The sequence below is a fragment of the Euleptes europaea genome, chromosome 13 (genome assembly GCF_029931775.1).
Source record: "Euleptes europaea isolate rEulEur1 chromosome 13, rEulEur1.hap1, whole genome shotgun sequence".
Taxonomy (NCBI): domain Eukaryota; kingdom Metazoa; phylum Chordata; class Lepidosauria; order Squamata; family Sphaerodactylidae; genus Euleptes; species Euleptes europaea.
The window spans coordinates 40816502-40841369 of record NC_079324.1 but is presented as its reverse complement, the minus strand read 5'-3'; the positions used below and the strand labels follow the sequence as shown (position 1 = coordinate 40841369).

The 24868-nt window shown below is 43.9% G+C and overlaps 1 protein-coding gene across 1 annotated transcript; it reads left to right on the top strand.

The window, feature by feature from the left end:
• On the top strand, window positions 1-23109 carry GGT1 (gamma-glutamyltransferase 1). Its single transcript, XM_056859464.1, has 14 exons — window positions 1-176; window positions 1007-1134; window positions 3968-4057; window positions 5173-5365; window positions 7282-7439; window positions 10097-10246; window positions 12115-12251; window positions 13371-13558; window positions 16205-16332; window positions 18372-18427; window positions 19946-19961; window positions 21342-21361; window positions 21547-21660; window positions 22966-23109. Exons 1-14 carry the CDS (start codon window positions 1-3, stop codon window positions 23107-23109), a joined length of 1698 nt encoding a protein of 565 aa, XP_056715442.1.
• The last annotated feature ends 1759 nt before the right edge of the window (window positions 23110-24868 follow it).

Below are 24868 nucleotides of genomic sequence, written 5' to 3'. Positions count from 1 at the left end.
ATGAAGAGGAAGCAACTGTGGATTGGGATCCTGACAGCAGTGCTCTTGGTTCTCATTGTATTCCTTGGCTTTTTCTTTGGGCTGCGCTCTAAGTCCTCTTTTGCGCAACAAGATCTGCATGTCTATAGGAGTGCAGCCGTGGCCACAGATGCAGGTCCGTGTTCCATTGTGGGGAGGTAAGCAGGTCACTTCCTTTTCCTAGCAAAACATCCAGTCAAGGAATGTCTTGTATTCTGTAGCAATGGATCAGCGTTGATAGTGTTCTGGGCACGGAATCATGCCCTTGAGGTCAGTATCACCTTGGCATATCAAAGCCAATGCTTGAGGCCATTTTCCATATCCTCTGTGTGGTAAGGCAACATACTGGCTTGGCTCTAGTTCTTTTCTCAGTTGAGGAACATTTGAGCCTATTGGTAAGAGAACAGTGTTCTCAAAACATGCAAAAACCCAGCAACCTTTGAAGATAGTTTCAGAGGGTAGCCATGTTGGTCTGCAATGGAGCAGTTAGATTTGAATCCAGTAGCACCTTAGAGACCAAAAAGATTTTCGGGGTATAAAATTTGAAAGCTTATACCCTGAAAATCTTATTGGTCTCTAAGGAATTTCCCAGCCCAGAGCTGACCTTATTCAGAGCCTGGATTATCATACATTCTCATTGCTAGGGTTTTGCCAACCTCCAAATAGGGCCTGGGGACCTCCCAGAATTCCAACTGATCTCCAGAGTACAGAGATCAGTTCTCCTGGAGGAAATGGGTTGCCATTTGGAGGGTGAACTCTACGGCACCACAGCCCTGCTGAGCTCCTTCCCCAAACTCTACCTTCCTCAGGCTCTGCTCCAAAATCTCCAGGATTTTCCCAACCTAGAGTTAGCAACCCTGCTCATTGCTGTCTTACTGCTACTGGGCTTCAGGGCTGAGCCCTGTCTCAAACAAAAATCCCAGTTCTGTGGGTGTCTGAAAACTGTGAGAAAGAACAATGGCTTACACAACTGTTTTCTTCTCTGTAGGGATATCCTTCAGAAAGGGGGATCAGCTGTGGATTCTGCCATTGCAGCTCTGCTCTGTGGGGGCCTGATGAATCCTCACAGCATGGGTATCGGAGGGGGCCTCTTCTTTACTATATATACCACTGATGGTAAGGATGTGTCTGCTCACAGTCGTGGCATAGCAGAAGCCTTATAGGGACTGCCAGAAATGAGCATGGCAGGACCATGGCTCAGTGACTACAGCTTAGCATTGTCTGCTATGATCCCGGTTTGCCAGATCCTGAAAAATGTGTGTATGTGTAAAGTGCCTTCAAGTCACAGCCGACTTATGGCGACCCCTTTTTGGGGTTTTCATGGCAAGAGACTAACAGAGGTGGTTTACCAGTGCCTTCCTCTGCACAGCAACCCTGGTATTCCTTGGTGGTCTGCCATCCAAATACTAACCAGGACTGACCTGCTTAGCTTCTGAGATCTGACGAGATCAGGCTAGCCTGGGCTATCCAGGTCAGGGTCCTGAAAAATAGGTTAATAAAAAAAGAGAAGTGAAAGCTTTAACAAGCAAAAGAGTTGGTGCATTGGCTTCAACACGTTAAAAATAATTGTGTGAGTCAGTTGCTCCTAGCTATGAGGTGTGGGATGAGCAACCATGTGCATGACCTAGCTCTTCTTGGGAAGAGTGAGCTGGGTTGTGCAAGGGCAGGGACAGTGGTCCCTTTTTCCATTTAAAAGCTACCTCTGATTCCAGAAACATAGAAGAGGATGGACTGAATGGGCACAGTTGATGAGGTGATTCAACCTTCGGGGTGATAGTAGGCTTTTTTGACATTTGTATGGAATGCTGACATATCACCGCAGTTTGTCATTTCTTTGAAATGTGGAATAAGACAACTTCCCGTATGTGTATGACTTGTCTGAACATGCTGAAGTCCTTCTAAAGTGACTTCACCACATCAGTTGTCCTGAATCCATCTTGGCAATGTCAAGAGACTGAACACATACATAAACACAAGAAGCTGTCTTTATACTGAATGAGACGATTGGTCCATCAAAGTCAGTATTTTCTACTCAGACTGGCAGCAGCTCTCCAGAGTCTCAGGCAGAGGTTTTTCACATCACCTACTGCCTGATCCTTTTAACTGGAGATGCTGGGGATTGACTTCTCGTGAGGGAAGTGGTGCTCAACATGTCATAAACAGAACATGTAATAAGGGAAGGGATTTGCAGCCTAGAATTGGCATTGGGGTAGTGCACAAACACCTGGTTTCTTTAAACGAAACAAAATCCTCTGGGCCAGATGAATTGCACCCAAGGGTACTCAAAGAACTTGCAGATGTAATTTCGGAACCTCTGTCCATTATTTTTGAAAAGTCTTGGCAAACAGGTGAGGTGCTAGAAGATTGGAGGCGGGCAAATGTTGTCCCCATCTTCAAGAAGGGGAAAAAGGAGGATCCGGGTAACTACCGACCCATCAGCTTGACTTCTATACCAGGAAAAGTGTTCGAACAAATCATGAAACAGTCCGTCCTTGAGCATTTAGAAAGGATGGATCTGATCACTAAGAGCCAGCATGGGTTTCTCAAGAATAAGTCATGTCAGACTAATCTTATCTCCTTTTTTGAGTAAGTTACTACCTTGCTGGATCAGGGGAATGCTGTAGACATAGTTTATCTAGATTTCAGTAAGGCTTTTGATAAGGTTCCACATAGTATTCTAGTTGACAAATTGGGGAAATGCAGATCCTATTATTGTTAGATGGATCTGCAACTGGTTGACAGATCGTACCCAAAGAGTGCTAGTTAATGGTTCCTCATCCACTTGGAGAGAAGTGACTAGTGGAGTTCCTCAGGGATCTGTGCTGGGCCCTGAGTTGTTCAACATCTTTATAAATGATTTGGATGAAGGAATAGAGGGGGTGCTTATTAAATTTGCAGATGATACTAAATTGGGAGGGGTAGCAAATATGGTAGAAGACAGAGCCAAGATGCAGGATGATCTTGACAGGCTGGAGAAATGGGCTAGAACTAATCAAATGCACTTCAACAAAGACAAATGTAAAGTTCTGCATTTAGGTAGGAAAAATCAAATGCATAATTATAGGATGGGGGAGACTTGTTTGAGCAGTAGTGTGTGTGAAAAGGATCTTGGGGTCTTAGTAGACCAAACACTGAACATGAGTCAGCAGTGTGATGCTGTAACTAAAAAGGCAAATGCAGTTTTGGGCTGCATCAACAGAAGTATAGTGTCCAGATCACACGAAGTGATGGTATCGCTTTACTCTGCTCTGGTTAGACCTCACCTAGAGTATTGAGTTCAGTTTTGGGCACCACAACTTAAGAAAGATGTAGACAAGCTGGAATGTGTCCAGAGAAGGGCAACAAAGATGGTGAGGGGTCTGGAGACCAAGTCCTATGAGGAAAGGTTGAAGGAGCTGGGTATGTTTAGCCTGAAGAGGAGAAGACTGAGAGGGGATATGATAACCATGTTCAAGTACTTGAAGGGCTATCATATAGAGGAGGGTGCCAAGTTGTTTTCTGTTGCTCAAGAAGGTCGGACCAGAACCAACGGGTTGAAATTGAATCAAAAGAGTTTCCGTTTAGACATTAGGAAGAATTTTCTAATAGTTAGAGCGGTTCCTCAGTGGAACAGGCTTCCTCGGAAGGTGGTAAGCTCTCCTTCCCTGGAGGTTTTTAAGAAGAGGATAGATGGCCATCTGTCAGCAATGCTGATTCTGTGACCTTAGGCAGATGTTGAGAGGGAGGGCATCTTGGCCATCTTCTGGTCACTAGGGGTGTGGAGGGGGGAGGTAGTTGTGAATTTCCTGCATTGTGCAGGGGGTTGGACTTGATGGCCCTGGTGGTCCCTTCCAACTCTATGATTCTATGATTCTATGACCCTGGGACCTTCTGCATGCAAAGTAGATGCTCTGCCGCTGAGCCACAGCCCCACCGACTGAGATGATCTCATTCCTACTCATTCTTAAAGGGAAAGTGGAAGTCATTAATGCCAGAGAGGTGGCACCCAAGAACGCATCTAAGGACATGTTCGGCAACAACACAAGCCTGTCCCAGAAAGGTAATGTACGTAATGTTTCTCAGATGTGTTTGCTACATACGGATTTGGGTAGGCATTCATTTAAGTCCTGGCTGCTCTTTGACTTCTCTTCTACATGGTGATGCTGAAGATTCCCTAGTATTCCACATTCACATGTAACTCACTCACAATCTCTTGAAATTAGGAATAGTCATGTTCAGGATGTGTTGGTAATGGGTTGGATCCCAACATACGATAACAGAAAGGTTAACTAAGTTCCATTTGCTTGAGACCACTGCGCAAGAGCTGCTATAAGATCAGGCACTGGTTTCTTTCATTTCCAATCAGTATTGCTGTGTACAAAAACCAAAATGTTGTTTAATACAGTCACTGCAGTTCAGTTGGGAGGTGTGATCAAGGAAGGTCATTTTCAGGGTGGGGTTGTAGAAATATACCTTGTGCTATGTCTTACCAATGGAAATGCAAGACAGGATAATGTCAAGTTGACTTAGAACAAGGGCTACAATGCCTGTCTTGTACTTCTGTCTGTGCAAGTACACTTGCGTGAGCAGAAATGTTCCATAAGATCCAACTCATTATGTCAAAGTGGAGGATCGAGTGGGGATACCCCTTCTTCAGCCTTCGATGAGAATGAGGAAGGGATTACTTGTCATCTTAGATGACAATGAGGAAGGGATTACTTGTCACCAAGTTTGTTCATTTGGTAATTCTTGCAAATATTTGTTCCCTTCAATGGCACGACTCAGAACAATACAAACACAGCTGTACCCAAACAGCTCAATATATATTGGCAATAAAACCAAATAAAAATATGGTGAGCTGCCAGGATCATTCCCCAAATGTCCTCCTGGCAAGAATGGTCATTGCCGCCCCTGTGGAGCCACAAGGAGACTGTGAATCAGATCTAAAACTTTGGTTTTTTTCTTCCTCAAACCAGCCCCGGTCCAAGGCGATCCTCCACAGCATTCTCCCTCCATTTAGCACCTTCTGCAGCAAGGAAGCTGCGGCAGACAGAGGCTGTGCCAGTTCGCTGAATTCCCTACAGGGGACTTCCCAAAGCTTCTGTTCCTGTTGTGCTGTTGGATGACATAGTTTAGGAATGCAGTTGCCTAATCTTTGTCCTCTTCTTGCTTCAGGAGGACTGTCCATTGCTGTTCCTGGAGAAATCCGTGGTTATCAAATGGCGCACGAGCGCCATGGCAAGTTGCCATGGAAGGAACTGTTTCAGCCCAGCATCAAATTGGCAAGAGAAGGTTTCCCTGTTGGGAAAGGCCTGGCCGGAGCTCTCAGCAGCAAGCAGAAGGCGATTGAAAGGAATCCATCTTTGTGGTAGGTAGTGCAGTTTCTGATATGAAGAGTTCAAGGGAGGCGAAAAGAGAACTCGTTTACATTACAGGGGTGCTTAAACTAGGAATGGCCAGCTTTAGTATTCTTGGAGTTGGCAGGGTAATCTACCCTCTGGACAGCGATCTGGGTAGGGTTGCCAGGTCCCTCTTAGCAACTGGTGGGAGGTTTTGGGGGCGGAGCCTGAGGAGGGCAGGGTTTGGGGAGGGGACTTCAATGCCATAGAGTCCAATTGCCAAAGCTACCATTTTCTCCAGGTGAACTGATCTCTATCGGCTGGAAATCAGCTGTAATAGCAGGAGATCTCCAGCTAGTACCTGTAGGTTGGCAACCCTAGATCTGGGGCTAGAAGTGTATTTTGCCCTAGAGACTGACCTACTTGGTAGTGATGAGGCTCTGTAATGAAGGTAGTATCATCCAGTAGTAAGAGCTATGCTGTTACGGAGCCCATATGCTCAAGTATGGCATTGATGTAATGGTTAGTGAGTCAGACTAGGATCTAGGAGACCCTGTTTCAAATTCCCACTCTGCCATGGAAGCTATCTGGGTGACCTTGGGCCAGTTAACACTCACAGACTAACCTACTTCACAGGGCTGTTGTAAGGATAAAATGGAGGAAAGGAGAACAATGTAATTCACTTTGGGTTCCTGCTGGGAAGAAAGGCAGAGTGATATATACAAAATCTAAAAGATATTTTAGAGCAAAAACTTTAAATGTAACAGTTTTTGCCATACCTTGATTAAAAGAGTTACTGGGGCCAGATAAAATTGCTTTGGGGGCCACCAGCTGGCCACTTCTGGTTTATACCATCACAATGACTTCCTTTGGTTTAATTTGTCTGTACTGGAAGCTATCTCATGTAGAAATTTTATTCCATATTAGGCATGGGACTTGCTACATTCTAGGCCAGCATTTCTCAGACTGGGGTCCAGTGATCCTGGGGTCCATGGGGGTATTTCAGGAGGTCCTTGGGTGCTTCAGAAAGGGAGAGGCCCTGTCACAACCATCCAGCTAAGATAAAAATTGAGCCAATTTTTAAAGGAAAGAGGGCAGGGACTTTCTACCTTGGGGGAAGGTGATAGGAACTGGTGTCCCTCTTCTTTTGAAGGGCAGGAGCTCATAGAGCTTCTGTGGCCCTCAATTACCAATCACATCAGAACACCAGGTAGAAAAAATGCTGGTTGGTTGCCTGGAACAAATACCTCAGCCTTAGAGACTCTGGTTGGTTGGCTCAGGCTGGCACTGAGAAGATACAGTCCTAACAATAGACAGAATAGTTCCTTCCGGTATAAAGATGAACTGGTTGTTGCTCAATTTGCAATGCAAATTGCAAAATGGTCCCTAGAGAGAGTTGCCTGTCTGTGCCCATAGACATAGCCAGAACCTAAACTTCTGGTACTCAACTGACGTAGTCAATGGCAATTGTCAGCTGAATACCAAAAGATGAGATTTTGTGTGATGCTAGTCTTTCTGTTTCTGTGAGTGGCTTTGCAAGTTTTTCCAGGTAGCTTCCATCCTTTTTGGCCTCTAGCTAGAAGTTATTAGCCAACTGGGAAGTTCCTTATTGCCTCTGGCATAAAGTCCCTTCCAATCAAGGGTTGAAACTGAGCAAAACTTGGGCAAATGGCAAGCCTAGCCCCAACCCATCTGTAGCTGACCCCAATCCCCTGCTCTGGAGAAACTGAGGACCCTAGAATACACCTAGTTGGGGCATACATGGCTTGTTGTGTGCTTTGAAAGGGAGATGTTTGGTATAGGGCAGGTGCCAGGGAGGATGGGGGATCTAGAAAATTTTAAAATTAAAACGGGGGTTCCTAAGCTGCTACAGTTTGAGAAATTCTGTTCTAGGCCTAAAGGCCTCTCTGTGGAAGAAGCCTGACTCTCCTCGTTCTGTCTTCAGTGAGGTCTTCTGCAGAGGAGGAAAAGTCCTCAGAGAGGGGGAGATACTCAGACTGCCTAAACTAGCAAACACCTATGAGGCACTAGCCAACGAGGGACCAGATGCCTTTTATAACGGGAGCTTAGCTCAGCAAATTGTCACAGACATCAAGAATGCAGGTGAGAAACCAATGTCTGGTGGAGTATTTTCAGTGGAAGAAGGATCTTTTTATATATATATATATATATGTTTAATATAAAGAAACAAGCCAGGGACCTCTGAAACTCACAGGGAAGGGACATCCCACACCCCACACACACTGGCTCCCTTGTCTCTTTCTAGTCTTTACTCTTCCACACCTTGGGTTGCCAGGTCCTCCCTCTCCACTGGCGGGAGGTTTTTGGGGGTGGGTGGTCTGGGGGTCTGAGTGGTAAAGGGCCCCTTTGCGATGCAGCTCTTCCAGGACTAAACCTGGAAATGAAATAAGCACGTTGTGCGCGGCCGCTGCTCTACGCAGACTGCTTGATTGGCGGGCAGTTGCCTGCCGGCTCCAGCAACCTGGCAACCCTATCCACGCTTCTGCATTTTCCGTACTCTCTCTTCCCAGCTCTTTTTCTTCACCCCCCCCACTCAGCACTATTGCTTCCTCCATTAGGTTGGGTTCCCAACTCCAGGTTGGAAAGTAGGGCTGCCAGTTCTGGGTGAGGAAATACCTGGAGATGTTGGAGGTAGAGCCTGGGAAGGGCAGGGTTCAGGAAGGGGAGGGACTAGAGTTTTAGGTCCCTCTTTGCCACCGTCGAGAGGTTTTTGGGGCGGAGCCTGAGGAGGGCCGGTTAGGAGAGGGGAGGGACTTCAATGCCATACAGCCCAGTTGCCAAAGCAGCCATTTTCTCCAGGTGAACTGATCTCTATCAGCTGGAGATCAGTTGTAATTGCAGGAGATCTCCAGCCACCACATGGAGGTTGGCAACCCTAGTCCAACCCAACCTTTCCAATATCTCTTTTGGAATATCTCTTTCTAATGCTGTGAGTCCCTTCCTCCATTTGGTTTGTCATAATGTTCAGTATTTAGTAAACACGTCCCAGAAATACTTCAAACTGGAATTGATACAAATGATTAATCGTACAGTGTTTCAAATAATTCCAGTGGATTTTGTCTTAAGAACATAACATCAGGATTCCAATTACAAGGAAAGGAAATTAGTTGCTTTAGTTAGCAATCCAGAAATAATTGATGCTGTAAAGTGAGAACACAATTGATTGGGTATCAAGTAAGCACAAGCTCTCTGTTACAAGGCACAATGTCTCCTGTCTGGAATTTGCAGTTAAATTAAAACATTGCACAATACTTGGGAAGCCAATAAATAATGGCTGTTGGAGATCTTTTTGCCACCTACCCACAGGAAGTCAGGAACAGCATATTCGATCCATTTGTTACCAGTTAACCTGATCATGGCCCTCAGCTTCAAGCTCTAACTTGGGAACTCAATCCTCGTCTTTCAATGATCTTTAATTGAGAAGCAAAATTAATTAACATGCCTTTGAAGACAACCTTGAAATCTGAGCTGGTGCACGCCATCGTTGCTCGTCTGCTTGCCAGAGCAGGTAGATTTGAGAATAGCGCCAATTCTAAAGCTTTTGCACTGGCATCCAGCTTGTTTCTGGATTCAGTTCAAGATATTGATTGTTATCTTTAAATCCTTTCACAATCTGGGGTCTACATGCCTAAGGGACTGCCCTTCCTGGTATAGATCACGCACACAAGTAGATCAGCTCTTAAATTTATCCTGACCATCGTTTCTTCTCGAGCAGTGAGTGGACTCTGAGATGTTGTTGAATACTAACATTGATAAATGGTGTTATTATGGATGAGTCATGTTTCTTTTATGTACTGAAGTGTAATTGTTTTTGTTTCATGTCATTTTGGTAGAGAACGATTTAAAAAGGTAAAGGTCCCCTGTGCAAGCACCGGGTCATTCCTGACCCATGGGGTGACGTCACATCCTGACGTTTACTAGGCAGACATTTGTTTACGGGGTGGTTTGCCAGTGCCTTCCCCAGTCATCTTCCCTTTACCCCCAGCAAGCTGGGTACTCATTTGACCAACCTCGGAAGGATGGAAGGCTGAGTCAACCTTGAGCCGGCTACCTGAAACCAACCTCCATTGGGATCGAACTCAGGTCGTGAGCAGAGCTTGGACTGCAGTACTGCAGCTTACCACACTGTGCCACGGGGCTCAGAGCAAGAAGGCGTTAACTGTAATCTCCTTAATATCCACTGGCCATTAAATATTTTCTGTGGGTTTGACCAGTACTAATGTGTGGGAAACTAGGAGAGGAACCTGTACCCATATTTTCAGAAATAACATAAGAAGTTTTGCTAGTCCAAATCAGCCCCTCTGCTATTATTAGCTTGGAAAGGAAAAAAGATGGGTGCCTGAATTGTGTTCCTATGCATCTTTTCTTTTCTATTCAGGCCCCCAGAGGGCCAAAATTTAGTATGTAGGTAGGTTTTAAACAGACTGTTTACTAGAAACTTTTGAAAGAAGAAGGGAAGCTTCTAGATGTGCACATAGGGGACTAGGGAGGATATACCATTCTATGCCAGCTCAAGATCAGAGCGTGACGTCTCATTGCTTAAGTGTACAGCCAGGACTGACTATTCTTGTACATTCAATGTATGAAGGAAGAAAGGAGTGGACATGAGGCCATTGTGCAGGCTCAAACGATACACTGGTGGCTTTTGCCATGGGTCCCCAGACGTTTCCTGCAGCAAAAAGATGTATGCCCTTAAACATTTGTGTACCTGTGCAGAAGGTAAAGCATTTTTGTTGTAGGGGGGATCGTTACCCTTGAAGACCTGCAGGATTATAAGCCAATTCTAGATGAAAATCCATTAAATGTAACCCTTGGTGAGTTCACAATGTACGTGCCCAGCGCCCCACTGAGTGGTCCTGTGCTAGTGCTCATCCTCAATATTCTGAAAGGTAAGACTGCCCCCTTTCTCCTCCTTGGCATATCCAGAGCATTTTTAACTCATAAAGGACTTTCCGGTGTTGGTTTTCTAAACAGCTCTTGACACTTTGTTAAAAGGTAAAGGTCCCCTGTGCAAGCACCGGGTCATTCCTGACCCATGGGGTGACTTCACATCCCGACGTTTACTAGGCAGACTTTGTTTACAGGGTGGTTTGCCAGTGCCTTCCCCAGTCGTCTTCCCTTTACCCCCAGCAAGCTGGGTACTCATTTCACTGACCTCGGAAGGATGGAAGGCTGAGTCAACCTTGACCCGGCTACCTGAAACCAACTTCCTGTTCAATAAATAGAAGTAATGATCATAGTAATAACAGTGGTAATATACAGTCGTGAAAAGAGCAAGTGGAGCCCCTCTATACCAGTACAATAAAATAGAGGGGTTAAGGATTACTTTTGATTTCATCCTAAAGTGTGACAGGTTGGTAGGGGACGGACTTTAAGCCAAATTATCCCAGCACATCGGTTTTATTATACTGGCTCAAAATGTGAAGAACTCTTTTACCACACAAAGGAAGTTTAATGGGGCATAGGAAGACTCTGTTTTGATCTATTATTGCTAAATACAACCTCCATGTTTAGAAGCAATATACCTCTGAATAACAGATGCTGATGACAAATGGGTGGGTGGTGAGCTCAGAGGCCGCTGATGGAAACTCCGCACTGTCTAGATGGATTTTTGCTCTGATCCAGCAGGGCTCACTTTAAGTTATCCTTGCTTCGTTCTTGCAAACAGTGGTTCTGGTTGGGTTTCTGTCCCTGCCACCTGTGCAGTCAGACAGTGAGGGAACTGGCAGGAGCTTAGCTAAGGATACCAGCAGTTTTTGGGAGGATCAAAAGTTTGCACCAAAGAGCTTTCAGGAGGAGGATAATTTAAATCCCTGTGATCAAAAGAAAGTAGCTTTGGTAGAGCATGGTGCAGCACAGAGTCAGCACACTTAAATCTGTTTCAAAAACAAGCATAAACTGGCAGGATTTGCATTCCACACCATTGCAACAATACGGGGTGGGATATAAGAGTCCCTGCCTCCTTTGCTGCTTTCTTGACAACACTTCAAGGTTGAGAAAGGTTGGGAAATTTTTCCTGGAACTTCTCTGAGAGCTTGATAGCTGGCCAGGAATTTGAACCCAGGTCTCCCACACCCATATCCCTCTTGAGGACTGACTCACTCAAGGAGTTTTGGGAAGTTAGCGAGGCAAAATATTCCTTTGAAAAACCTAGCCTGATTGTTCCCCTTTCCTTCTTTGATGCTTAATAAAATCTAGCTTTGATCATATTTTCCACCACATCCCTGGGGGCAGGTAGCAAGCTGAGACATCTCGGATTCTTCCTGTTTCCCTTCTTAAAACTTATGTTATATGCTATGCTGGCTTTCACCCTCTAAGTTGACCTTTGAAACGATGGGGGTTACCGCACTTTGTATTCCCAGCGATGTATTAAGAGTTTGAAAATGTTGTAAAAAACATCGCTTTAAAAGGGTTTTTGGATACCACGGCTTATAAATAGTTGGAAGACGTCTTCACAGCTTAAGGGGCCAAACAAAGTGCGAACAGTATTTTTTATAACGTTTTCAAACTCTTAATACATCTGTGGGAATACATAGAAAGTGCGAACAGTATTTTTTATAACGTTTTCAAACTCTTAATACATCACTGGGAATACAAGTGCGGTAACAGCCGATGACCTGTTACTGATGGGGGAAGCTTGACCTGCTAACTGCAGTGCTATGTTAAATGTCCAGTTTGGCTCAAGTGCCAGTCTGGCCAGTTTAGGCTATGTAAACGTCTGCTTTTGTCTAATGTCCAGTCTTTGTTTCTCTGTCAGGATTCAATTTCTCCAGCCACAGTGTCGAGACTTTGGAAGAAAAGGGCTTGACTTACCACCGCATTGTGGAGGCTTTCCGTTTTGCCTATGCGAAGAGGACTTTGTTGGGGGACCCAGCGTTTGTCAACATCACTGGGGTATATAGCAGACAAGTCTATAATGCAGTGAGGCTGCTTCCACACGGCAAGAATCCTCCATGTTGCACTGTGAATGCAGAGGCGTGCACACTTGCAACAGAGCTTCCATCCGCGTGTTTTCTGTATACTTTCTTCCTGCAGCCCCGTAGGCATGCTCAGTGTTTTCCCCCATCACACCAACAGAGGGCTTTTTGACTGATTTTATTAATGCAGTAATTGCTATAGTATTATACCACTATAGCAATTACAGCGTGTGTTTTTTAAAGCTCTTTAAAAGCCTTCCAGTGGTGTGGTGTGAAAAATGGCAGCCATAAGGAGCTGCCAGCAGGAAAAGATCCACAGATGTGGGTAGGGTTGCCAGGTCCTTCTTTGACACTGGCGGGAGACTTTTTGGGCAGAGCCTGATGAGGGTAGGGTTTGGGGAGGAGGGGCGGGACTTCAATGCCATAGAGTCCAATCGCCAAAGCAGCCATTTTTCTCCAAGGGAACTGATATCTATTGGCTGGAGATCAGTTGTAATAGCAATAGATCTCCAGCTAGTGCCTGGCAGCTGGCAATCCTAGATGTGGGCAGGACCAGACGGTGTGATAATACACTTGGGACTGTGCTCTTTCCAAAAAGATTGGAAGAAAGCACATTTGGGAAGGACTGTATTGAGGACGGGGAAAGGGTGGGGAACACAATTAGAGCATGACATTGTGTGAATGCTAAAAAAAAGTGCTCTCGTTTGCAAGCTGAAGCTGAGAAAACCTCTGTGTGGAAGCATCCTAAGAACTACTTTATGTCTACTTTCTCTGCACGATGAATACCTTTGTAATCTATTATAAGCTCCTCCCTCTGATCCCTGGATGCTGGGGACAGACAACAGAGGATGCCTGTTATAGTATGCCCTTCCTGTGAGCTTTCCAGAGTTGTCTGGCCGCCCACTGTGGGCTGGACTTAATTAACCTTTGATCGGATCCAGCTGAGCTCTCTTTCTTATCCGTGATCATCTTTCCCCCTAAGTTAAACAGCCTTTATTCACAGATGACGTCCTCCATCTCTTTGACTGCATTAGTTCCTCTTTTCTGTACTTCTTTCAGCTCCAAAATATCCTGTTTGTTTTTTCTTTTCTTCCAGGTTATCAGCAACATGACATCAGAGTCCTTTGCAGCTAACCTGCGGGCCAAACTCACTGACAACTCTACCCATACGGTTGGATACTATGAGCCGGAATACTACACTCCAGATAATGCCGGTACATCCCACATCTCCATTGTGGCTGATGATGGCAGTGCTGTGTCCGCCACCAGCACCAACAACCAATAGTATGAGCTCAAACATTACTTCCATGTAGGGACTCTACTGACTTCAGTTGGTTAGTATAATCCTTGCCAGCTTGGTGTCACCCAAGTGGGTTGAGGGAGAGACTTGATTTAGACCGGCATGTTCTCCTTCGGTGGAAGTGATCCAAGAGTGGGTTATTTCTCTTGCTTGGCTTTGGAAGCTAAAGACTTGTGGCTTGGTCCTTGCCGATGGGATGAAGGTGCTTGCACAGACATATACACACCTCTCCAGTCCTGTCAGCTTTAAAGAAACACGAATTTAAGAGCTCCAATTCTGGGAAACTCATTTCTTTTGTTGTTGTTCATTAAAGTATTTATATCCTGAATTTTTCCCCAGTAGGGACCCAAAGGACTTACAATATAATTCCCCTCCTCCTCCATTTCATCCTCACAACAACTTCTGCATGAAGTAGGTTAGGCTGAGACAATGACTGGCCCAAGGTCACCCAGCAGTTTCCATGGCAGATTGGGGATTTGAACCTGGGTCTCTCAGATCCCAGTCCATCACTCTAACCAATGCACCATGCTGGCTCTTGTATTAGCAGCTCATCTGGAATGCGGATTTCTTTTACATTACTTTAAGGGCTCCCTCTGAGCTCCATGGGGAAGCTCCTGCTACATGCCCTCTCTGTGCCCCATAAGAAGTGAATATGACCTTTCCGAAGAAAGGAAAGCAGAAGGAGCACCTGAGGAAGCACAACTGTAAACCTACTTTGTGGAATTTCAGGTTATGTAAGTGCTTGTCCAGAGCCAAAGGTGGGCGAGTGCTCTCAATTTATTATGGCACTGTGATCCAACTTTGTGATTTCTATGATGCTATAGACTCGTAGGCCCTGACCTGGATGGCCCAGGCTAGCCTGATCTCATCAGATCTCAGAAGCTAAGCAAGGTCAGCCCTGGTTAGTATTTGGATGGGAGACCACCAAGGAATACCAGGGTCATTGTGCAGAGGAAGGCACTGGCAAAACACCTCTGTTAGTCTCTTGCCATGAAAACCCCAGAAGGGGTCGCCATAAGTTGGCTGCGAGGTTATCCAGACTCACTCAATGATCGCCTCACTTGGAAGGCCCAGGTCCAATAGTTCAAATAGGATTCCTGAGGATGACCTTCTGTTTAAGAATAATATACCCAAGCACCTTCGTGATTTGCTGTTAAGGATTTCTTGGATTCCAAGTTGTATGGGACCCTGAAACTGGGAGTGGACTGGGTAGGGCAGCTTCTCCCACTGGAAAGGATCAAGCACAAGGTTATTGGCATAGCCCTGCTTCTGAAGCCAAGTGGGAGGACCAATCACTTCTGGATATCAGCCACCTGTTGTGGAGAACGAACTTTCATGGTAAGTGCAACATTTTCCTTACTTCTCATGGGCTGTAGAAATGCCTTGGTAGCAAAGAGTGAGTTGGAGGTCAGGCTCTCATGGCTGATTTCCAAGTGAAAGTGGTGACTACATCACATTCTTGAATTGGGCAAACCATTGACCCTGCCCTTGAAGGGTGTGCAGTGCTTCTTGCTAAGATCAAGTATTGGGGGAAACTCAGTGGTTATGGAAAACTTGTGTTCAGAGCAAAACTTGTGTTCAGGAAGGGCAGATCAGGTGGTCTACATTTAGTGTTCATTTATTCAAGGGTAGCCGTTTTTTGTTTTTTTTTGCAAAGCGCCTGTGTCTTTAACCACTGCACAAAAAGCAATTGAAGAGATTCTATAATTGTAGCTCCATGCTGGAGGAAAAAAGCTTCCTCTACAGAATTGCTTCTTTTCGTGCAGGTACTAAAGGTACGGGGTGATGGTGGCAAGTCTTTAGGGGTAATTTGCTTCCACATCTTGGACTGGGTCCAGATACGTCCTGCCAATGGAAGGAACCTTTGTCAGTGGAACAGAACTTTCCTTCCCTCCTACCTACTGCTGCAGCCCACTGACCTCCCTGACATGCGGCTCTTGGCGGACCCTCAGTAATAACACTGGAGATTTTGCCCGGGCTGATCTCGGGAGATCGAAGAATCAGGTTATAACAGGAATGGGAAGACCCCAGGTTTGTGAGGGCTGGGCACGAGGTCATCTCTAATGGACGGAAAACTCATGCATAAAGGACCTGAGTCTCTCAAATTAGTTTGGTTTGTGTGTTCCCATAGTATTTGGGGTCAGAACTACATAATGTGTAATATAGCAGCAAACATGTGTTTGCCATGATAGGGAGTGGTAATTAATCACAGCTGCCTGGTGCATGCACTTGCATAAGATGCACATTTGTCACATGTATGGTTTGTCTAGTTATGGGTACATGTTGAAATAAGAACTCTGGAAGACAGCTGGCTACAGTGCTGGGAGGCCACACTGTTACACTTTGCTCAATGCTGAACAAATATATCTGCCCGCTCAAATTCTCACATGGATTTTTAACATCAGGCTTTCTGTGCAAGGCAGCTCTCCTGAAGCTTCTGCTGCCACATGTTGCATCCACACATTGGATATTGCAATACTGTTGCACTGTAGCAATCACTGGCCATTGATTTGGTTGGTCCATGCAGGAACATACAGTTGGAAATATTTGCTATAATATCCAGTGATGTGTGGATGAATCCACCATCGTCTGCTCCTTTTATGGGTTTGACTTTTTTTTTGCCGTTTTAGCTTTGGGTCAGATGTTCGTTCCACTGTGTCTGGAATTATATTCAATGATGAAATGGACGACTTCAGCTCCCCTCTAATTATTAATGGCTTTGGGGTTCGACCTTCGCCCGCCAACTTCATTTCCCCAGGTAACACTCCCTCAGGCTGGCTTCTTTGCTCCTATGAAGCTGTCAACTTTCTGTGCATCTCTTTGTCCTTCTGCGTAGGTACTCACAGGTCCCTATGATGGGTAGTAATCTGGTTATATCACCTGCTGGGTGCCTACAGTACATGGGATCGTAGTAACTGGGAGTGGCTTTGATGATCTCCTGACCCTTTGGCTAATCAAGTTGCTGGCCCTGCTGTCAGATGGATGTTAGAATATCTGTGTTGGAACAAACCAATGGTCAGTCTAGTCCAGAGTGAGATGGAGGTAAAGGTAAAGGTCCCCTGTGCAAGCACCGGGTCATTCCTGACCCATGGGGTGACGTCACATCCTGACATTTACTAGGCAGACTTTGTTTATGGGGTGGTTTGCTAGTGCCTTCCCCAGTCATCTTCCCTGTACCCCCAGCAAGCTGGGTACTCATTTTACCGAACTCAGAAGGATGGAAGGCTGAGTCAACCTTGAGCCAGCTACCTGAAACCAACTTCAGTTGGGATCGAACTCAGGTCTTGAGCAGAGCTTGGACTGCAGCACTGCAGCTTACCACTCTGCACCACGGGGCTCTTTTGAGATGCAGGTAGCCTTCCTTTATTGATTGTCCCCATTAACAGGCAATCAAAGGTGTTCTGCTTCTGAACATGCAAGTTCCCTTTAGCTGTTGTGGCGAATAACTGTTGATAAAGTGAGTTTTTTGTGCATTTGATTATTTTTTGTAAGCTGTCTAAGCTAATGGTCATAACCACCTGTTAGTGAATTCCATGTTAATTACGGTTTGCAAAAGTGCTTCATTTTCCAATTGGCCTTTAATTTAATCGAATGACCTGATGTTCTAATTGTATACGATTTCTCTCTTCACTCTTTCCACAGCATTCATAGGCTGCCGCTGTGTTCTCCTTTAGTTGTCTTAAACAAACAAACAAACAAACAAACAAAAACTCATATAGAAGGTGCTTCCAACATAGGACAGTAAGTGAGGGAATCTAGAGGTGACAAAGAGCCACAGCTCTATCCCGTATTTTTTTGTCTGAGAAATTTGTTAGGTGAATCATTACTACATTAAACAGTCGCAACAGTGTCAGGCATGCCAAAATAGTACTACAAATTAGAATACACACATTCAGATGCATGTATTCCAAATAACCACACACACAGTATGTGTATCAGGAAAGGAGATGAAAGATGCTAAAAAGAGAGCAAAAGAAGAAGGCAGCTATTATAGCTCTTTCTCCAAGCAGAAATCCAGATCATCAGGCCCAGGGTCTTTAACATGTACAGTAGACAGACAATAAGTAATAAATAAAGGGCAGTAAGGTTGTATATGGCCGGACCCAGCACATTGGCAAGGCTCAGACAATAACCCAAGTAAAGCTCCAGGGAAGCTGTGTGGCATTTTACACGTGCCAGGAATGAGAAGGAGCAAGTGTGATGCAAGCAGAAATGCACAGGAATTTTGATGTTGGGAAAGATATTAGTTTCAGTTACAGGGCTAGAAGCTTGAACACAATGCAAAAGATTTTTTTCTCAGGCTGGGAGAAAGTGGGAGAGATTGCAGATAAAGTAATTGGTGTGGTCCCTGATGGGTGGGAGGAGGGAGTTCTCATGTCCTGGGAATATTGCCTCATAAGGAAAGGGATAGAAAGAGGAGCATTGGAGGCAGTATTCATTTTTCCTGGTAGTTGGTCTGTTTACTTCCTGCAGAAAATGGCCCACCCCTCCTTGCAGGCAAGTTTATTTTAATGTTATGTCTTTGTTTATATTATAATTATTGTTCTGATTTTCCTTCAGACTTTTTAGTGCTGTTTTAAGCTAGCGTTTTATTGGTTTTGTGACTGTTTTGCTGTTTACCTATGGTTTTATTAGGTTTTTATGCTTATAATGGAGCTACCTCAAGAACCTTTTTGGGTTCAGAGTTGCAGGTTAGAAATTGTTTAAATAAATAAATTGGAGTTACTTAATTATGCCTGTGAATTTGAACAGTAGAACTGCATTTCCATGTAATGCCCTTTCTTGCTTCCCAAACAGGTAAGCGACCTTTGTCTTCCATGTGTCCAGCCATTCTGGTGGATAAGAATAACAAAGTCAAGATGGTGGTTGGTGCCTCTGGAGGGACAAAAATTACTACAGCAACAGCATTGGTAGGTTGTGCTGCATGGGCCAACAGCTGCTAAACAGGCTGATTGAGATCAGAATTAATGTTGGGGCTTATCTAATTTGATGTGGTAATATAGGATAGATGTGTCACACAAATGCAGGCTATTGAGAAACTGGGAGACAACGGGGAGCAAAAGGAAGAGAGTTATTTCTCTCTTGTTGCAAGGGAGGGGAGCAAATGGAAGAGAGCTATTTGTCTCTGGTCATAAGATCTTGGTGTCTGCACCTCTTCTAGCAATTGAGTGGAAGTGCCTTCAAGAAGTTCTGAACCAACTTCCTAGGAATAGCTGTGCTGTATCCGATCAATGGCCCATCTAGTCCAGCATCCTGTATCACGCAGTGCCCAGCCAGATGCCCCAGGAGGCGGACGAGCAGGGCAAGAAGACTAAAGCTTCTGCCCAACATTGCCCTCCAGTACTGGTATTTTGGAAGATTACTGTTGTGCCTCAGTTTACCTTAAGTTACCAATCAAGACAACTGAGCTGAGATGCGGTGAAACTCACAGTTTGTTTATTGGTTTTGAGAATAAACAGAACTGGGTGCACAATCACTGACTGTCAAGCCGAAGAATTGCGAACCCACATAAACAGGCAGGAAGAACTTTTAAAGACTTTTCAGTAACGACGTTTGCAAATAAAGATACAATTCTGATCATCCCAGCATTACCACATAGAGTTGCATTGTTCTATTGAAATTGACATGTAAGCTGTTCTTTAATACGCGTGCGCTAACTCTAGCCAAAGGTTCCCTATTATCAGGGAACAAGCAGTACTTTCGAGGTTACAGAGGAAAAGTGGAAGAACAGAGAGAAAGTTAGCTATCTTGCCAATGACATTCCGGGAGGGAACAGGAGGAGGGAGGGAGAAGCAGTTAGTATGGGCAAGGGTTTGTGTGCTGCTTTGAGGTACTTAGAGAGTGTGCAGAGTGCTGATGCGTGTTTATCTACACATGCATCTTACAAGAGGGGGGGATTTCATAGGCACTTCATTACTGTGTCTGAATGCTGAGCTTCCATTTAGCCATTGTGACCAAATAGCTATTGATGAACCTGACCTCTATGAATTTGTCTAATCCTCTTTTGAAACCAACTAAACTGGCCATCACTATGGCTGTTACTGCCACTTGTATTCCCAGCGATGTATTAAGAGTTTGAAAATGTTATAAAAACATCGCTTTAAAAGGGTTTTTGGATACCACGGCTTATAAATAGTTGGAAGACGTCTTCACAGCTTAAGGGGCCAAACAAAGTGCGAACAGTATTTTTTATAACGTTTTCAAACTCTTAATACATCGGTGGGAATACATAGAAAGTGCGAACAGTATTTTTTATAACATTTTCAAACTCTTAATGCATCACTGGGAATACAAGTGCGGTAACAGCCGATGTTTTTTATAACATTTCCAAACTCTTGATACATCACTGGGAATACCTAGTGCGGTAACAGCCGAAGTCTCATGGCAGTGAATTCCATCGGTTATCTACATGTTGAGAACAGAAGAGTTTCCTTTTGTCTGTCCTGAATCATCCAGTATTAGGGGAAGGACAAGAAGTTGATCTCCTTTCTCCACCCCATGCATGATTGTGTGAACCTCTATCGTGTTCCCCCCTTAACAATCCTTTCTCTGAACTAAAAAGTCCCCAACTCCTTAGCCTTTCTTTGTAGGAAGGATACTCCCATTCTTTAAAAAAAAATTTTTTTTGCTTGTCCTTTTGGGCATTTCTCCCTGTACTCTAAAACATCCTTTTTGAGATACGGTGACCAGAACTGTGCAAAGTTTTCCATATGCTGTTGCCTGATAGATCTATATAATAACATTACTATCAGTCTTGATTTCAATAACTTTCCTAGTAACCCCTAGTATAGAATTTGCCTTTTTTACTGCTGTAATTCACTGAGTTGACATTTTCATTGAGCTATCCACTAAGACCCTGAGATCCTGTTCAGTCATCACCAGCAGGGTGGGTTGCTTTAATTACTTCATTAATAGATTATTATTTTTAATTTTAACGTTTCTTATTGTTACAGTCTGGATACAGCAGAAAGTTCAGAAAAGGAGTTGATATAGTAGATCTCCACCTGCTTTGGCCAAGCAGCTTGTGATTTGCTCTGAAAATCCTTTCAGGGGATGCATGAAAGTCCAGGACTTAATAGCAATATGAAGCCAGATGGGTGACCTTGGGCTAGTCACAGTTCTCACCAAACTCTCTCAGCCCCATCTACCTCACAAAGTGTCTGTTGTGAGGAGAGGAAGAGAAGAGATTGTAAGCTGGTTGGATTCTCCTTAAAGAGGGTAGAGAAAGTCAGCATATAAAAACCAACTCTTCTTCAATATGAGGGGAGCGGAGCTCAGATAAAATCACTTCCTTCTTCCCCCTTCTGCTATTTATTTATTTATTTATTTATTTATTTATTTTAAATTTCTATCCCGCCCTCCCCAGCCAGGGTCAGGCTTAGAGTGCTAGTGGCTTCTAATGGGGGAGGTGGGTGATTTTACCTGATTCCCCTCTCTTTCCTGCAGGGCCCTGGGCCATTGTGTATTTTGTGAGGCTCCCTGGAACCTTTGAGAGGATTTTCAGAGTAAAGGGCAGGCTGTTTGGGGAGGGGGAGGGGGAGACCCCCTCTGCCAATTCTGTTCATGAGCTTTTGTGCTGGATCCAACCCAATGGCAGAATTTCTTATATAACTCTTGGAGCTCAAAAACATTTATAAATTTACTTTACAACTGAAGTTCAAGGATGCAGGATACTAGAATGTTAATACTTTGTTTACATTTATACTTAATTTTTCCGATCCATGTGGCTAAACAAATAGCCAGGAACTGAATAAGGAGATAAAAGAGATAATACAGAACAAAGCCAGGTTGGTCATGGTAATGCTTGTAATTTCTTATTCTTTTGTTTTGTTCGAGCTTGCTTCATATGTTTGGAACACCCTGCCATGTTTGTACTGTTTTGTTAAACAACAACGAAATCAGTTGATTACCGGTAAACTTCTCTGGAAAATTTAAACATGTTGCTGATATTTGGGCTTTTGTCTTTGTTTAGGCAATCATCCATTCCCTTTGGTTTGGCTACGATGTTAAAAAGGCTGTGGAAGCACCTCGAGTCCACAATCAGTTGTTCCCTAATGTTACCCAACTGGAGGATGCTCTGGAAAAGGTGAGTTGGCCAGATCAAGTGACAATGTGGGTAGTCATTAGATAACTACACAGCCCTTGTGGAAGCATCATCTGTGGTCATGAGCTATTTGATGGTTGACTAGACTATTGTCCACTTTTAAGGTAATATGCATCTCCACAGTACAGATAAACTTCTAAAACAGAGGCCAGAGCTAGATATTGTCGAAGGCTTTCACGGTCAGAGTTCATTGGTTCTTGTAGGTTATCCGGGCTGTGTAACCGTGGTCTTGGAATTTTCTTTCCTGACGTTTCGCCAGCAACTGTGGCAGGCATCTTCAGAGTAGTAACACTGAAGGACAGTGTCTCTCAGTGTCAAGGGTGTAGGAAGAGTAATATATAGTCAGAAAGGGTTGGGTTTGAGCTGAGTATTGTCCTGCAAAAGTATTGTCCTGTAAGTATCAAGATAATGTGCTAATGAGGGTATGGTATGTTAATATGGAACCATTGTATCCTGAAGTGATCTGTTAATGTGTGTAATCCAAAGCTAATCTGTATGGCTATTGTTGAATGTTGTCTTTGTCTGGAGGTTTTTCAAGGCTTGGCTTCCTGCCCTGAAAAACCTCCAGACAAAGACAACATTCAACAATAGCCATACAGATTAGCTTTGGATTACACACATTAACAGATCACTTCAGGATACAATGGTTCCATATTAACATACCATACCCTCATTAGCACATTATCTTGATACTTACAGGACAATACTTTTGCAGGACAATACTCAGCTCAAACCCAACCCTTTCTGACTATATATTACTCTTCCTACACCCTTGACACTGAGAGACACTGTCCTTCAGTGTTACTACTCTGAAGATGCCTGCCACAGTTGCTGGCGAAACGTCAGGAAAGAAAATTCCAAGACCACGGTTACACAGCCCGGATAACCTACAAGAGCCAGAGCTAGAATTCAGCATTAGATTGCTAACTTGCCTTAAGGGACTTGCTCAAATGCTCTTGATAGATGATACTTCACTAAGTGTGTGATTAATGTACCTCGAGATATGGTGGTGGCTGCTGGCCTAGACAGCTTTTTAAAAGGATAAGACTAAGTCCATGGAAGAAGATGGGTTCATTAACATCAATGGAGCCTCCATATTTGGAGTCAGCTTGTATATACTTCCTGTGGAGAACAAACATGGGAAGGCTACTGCATAGGGACATCTAAAGCTACCTTGTCCCAGTTCAGAAGACTGGTGGATTAATGCCAGCACTTTCTAGTCTGATTTGCGCATAATCTTTCACCGCCTTCTCAGGGTGTCTTTTTCTCCTTCTTTTCTGTGTCCAGGGAGTGGAAGAAGAGTTAAAGAAAAGACTGCACGTGACTGAACGGGTCAATGGGGGAGCTGTCGTGCAGGCCATTCTCAGGACGGATGGGGGCTGGGCTGCAGCATCAGATTCTCGGAAAGGGGGATACCCAGCCGGCTATTGAGCTTGTATTGAGTTGCTTCAATGCATCATGTCCTGAATTGTATAGCTAGTATCAAACCACTGCACTCCACTGAGACAAATATACCTCAATTCCCGCTTCTTAGGGTGGTGGTCAAGATCTGTATCCTCCATGTTTCAAAATGTTACATATAAACCTGAAAACGACCACCAGCACAAAATAATTGATGTACACTGTTTTGTAACATCAAGGCCTTGAGGGAAAGTCTAATTCCTTATATTGATGCTGAGGAAAATAGCTAAAAAGGGATGGCTGCCCACTAGACCTGAAATTGACTTGTTATACACAGCAGATTATCTCCTGTATCATTTTAAAGTTTTGGACCTATAAGGACCAATAAAATAATACCATTGAATACGAGAAGGAAAATTGGATAGGTTTGATGATGAATGGAGAGAACATTGTCCCAAATCCCCTGTGTAACTATGAAAGTAAGTCAAAATAGATTACACAACATTTACTGAAAAAATAAACTGGAATGTCAAAAACAGCTCTGGTTGAGTTAGCAACAGTTAGGCACAAATCAAAAGTAACTAGAATGGGGTGAGAGCATTTGTGGATGCTAAAAGCCATTTGATTTATGGGCAAGAAAGCCGTCACCAAAATGTAGCAGGAGTTGTGTTCAGCCCCTTATAAATGGATTTCTACCTCTGGAATTTTGATTACCACTTCGCGTAAAGAAATAATGAAACTTAATTGTACAGGGTGGCAGTCTGAAATTAAACAAGAACCACAATTATGCAGGAAACTTTTCTGGTGAAATTGCAGGGCAAAAGTGAATCTTTTATGTCTCCTATAAAATAATTTTCCCCTATAAAATACTGATAATTTTGTACAAGGAAGGTAAAACAGTGAACAGGTGATACCAGTATATTGTTTTCTACACAGTTGAGGCCTGTATCTGGTCAAATAAGAAGGTCTTTTAAATAATTGTCCAGGTTATATTTTAATAATAATTCCATTGGAGGTGACCAAATAAGAACCTTGTGCTTAGCTCATTGATCTCCCCAGCATGAGGTGTGGAATTTCTAGAAGGATAAACTTTCCAGGAGTCCCCCCACCCCACAATTAACAGGGGAGAGTTTAGTTTCCAAAGCAATAGAGATGTAATACATTGAAAGGAAAGTGAGGAAATTGTTCAGTCTCTAGGAGTCTTCAGGAAGTATAAGAAGATGGGTTTTTATATGAGGATTAGACCAGAATATCCCAATTCCCTGGTTTGTATTTTAAAGACCAGCTTAAAACAGCCAGTAATGAAGGATTTAAGTAATTAGAGCTCCTACAGTTCAACAAATTATTTTCAGTTTATCAGAACTGTAAGAACTATGGAAGAGCAATGTATACCCTAAATATACTTGAATGGCTTTTTTAAAAAATCCATAATAAATATATTTTAAAAATTGTTTATGGTGTCAGATGAAAATGATTATATCCAACTTTAAAAGGTCGGGTTGTGGGGGAGCAAAATGATTTCAGGAAATATCATCCCCTCACCTAGTTTTTGGGTTGGATCCAACCAGCTATTCCTGCTGGTGAAAAAGGAAGGAAGGATCTCCCTCCTTTGATCAGCAAAGGCTGTAATGGGGATCATTTGGACCTGCGTGTAAAAAAGCCATGAGACTAGGGCTTCAGTCATGAAGGGGATTTATATCAGGGAAGCGGTATGAGTCTTTGGTTCCTCCTACTTTGCTGTGCTTTCCGGTCTTCTCTTCTGGACTATTCCACATCCTCTCAATTAACC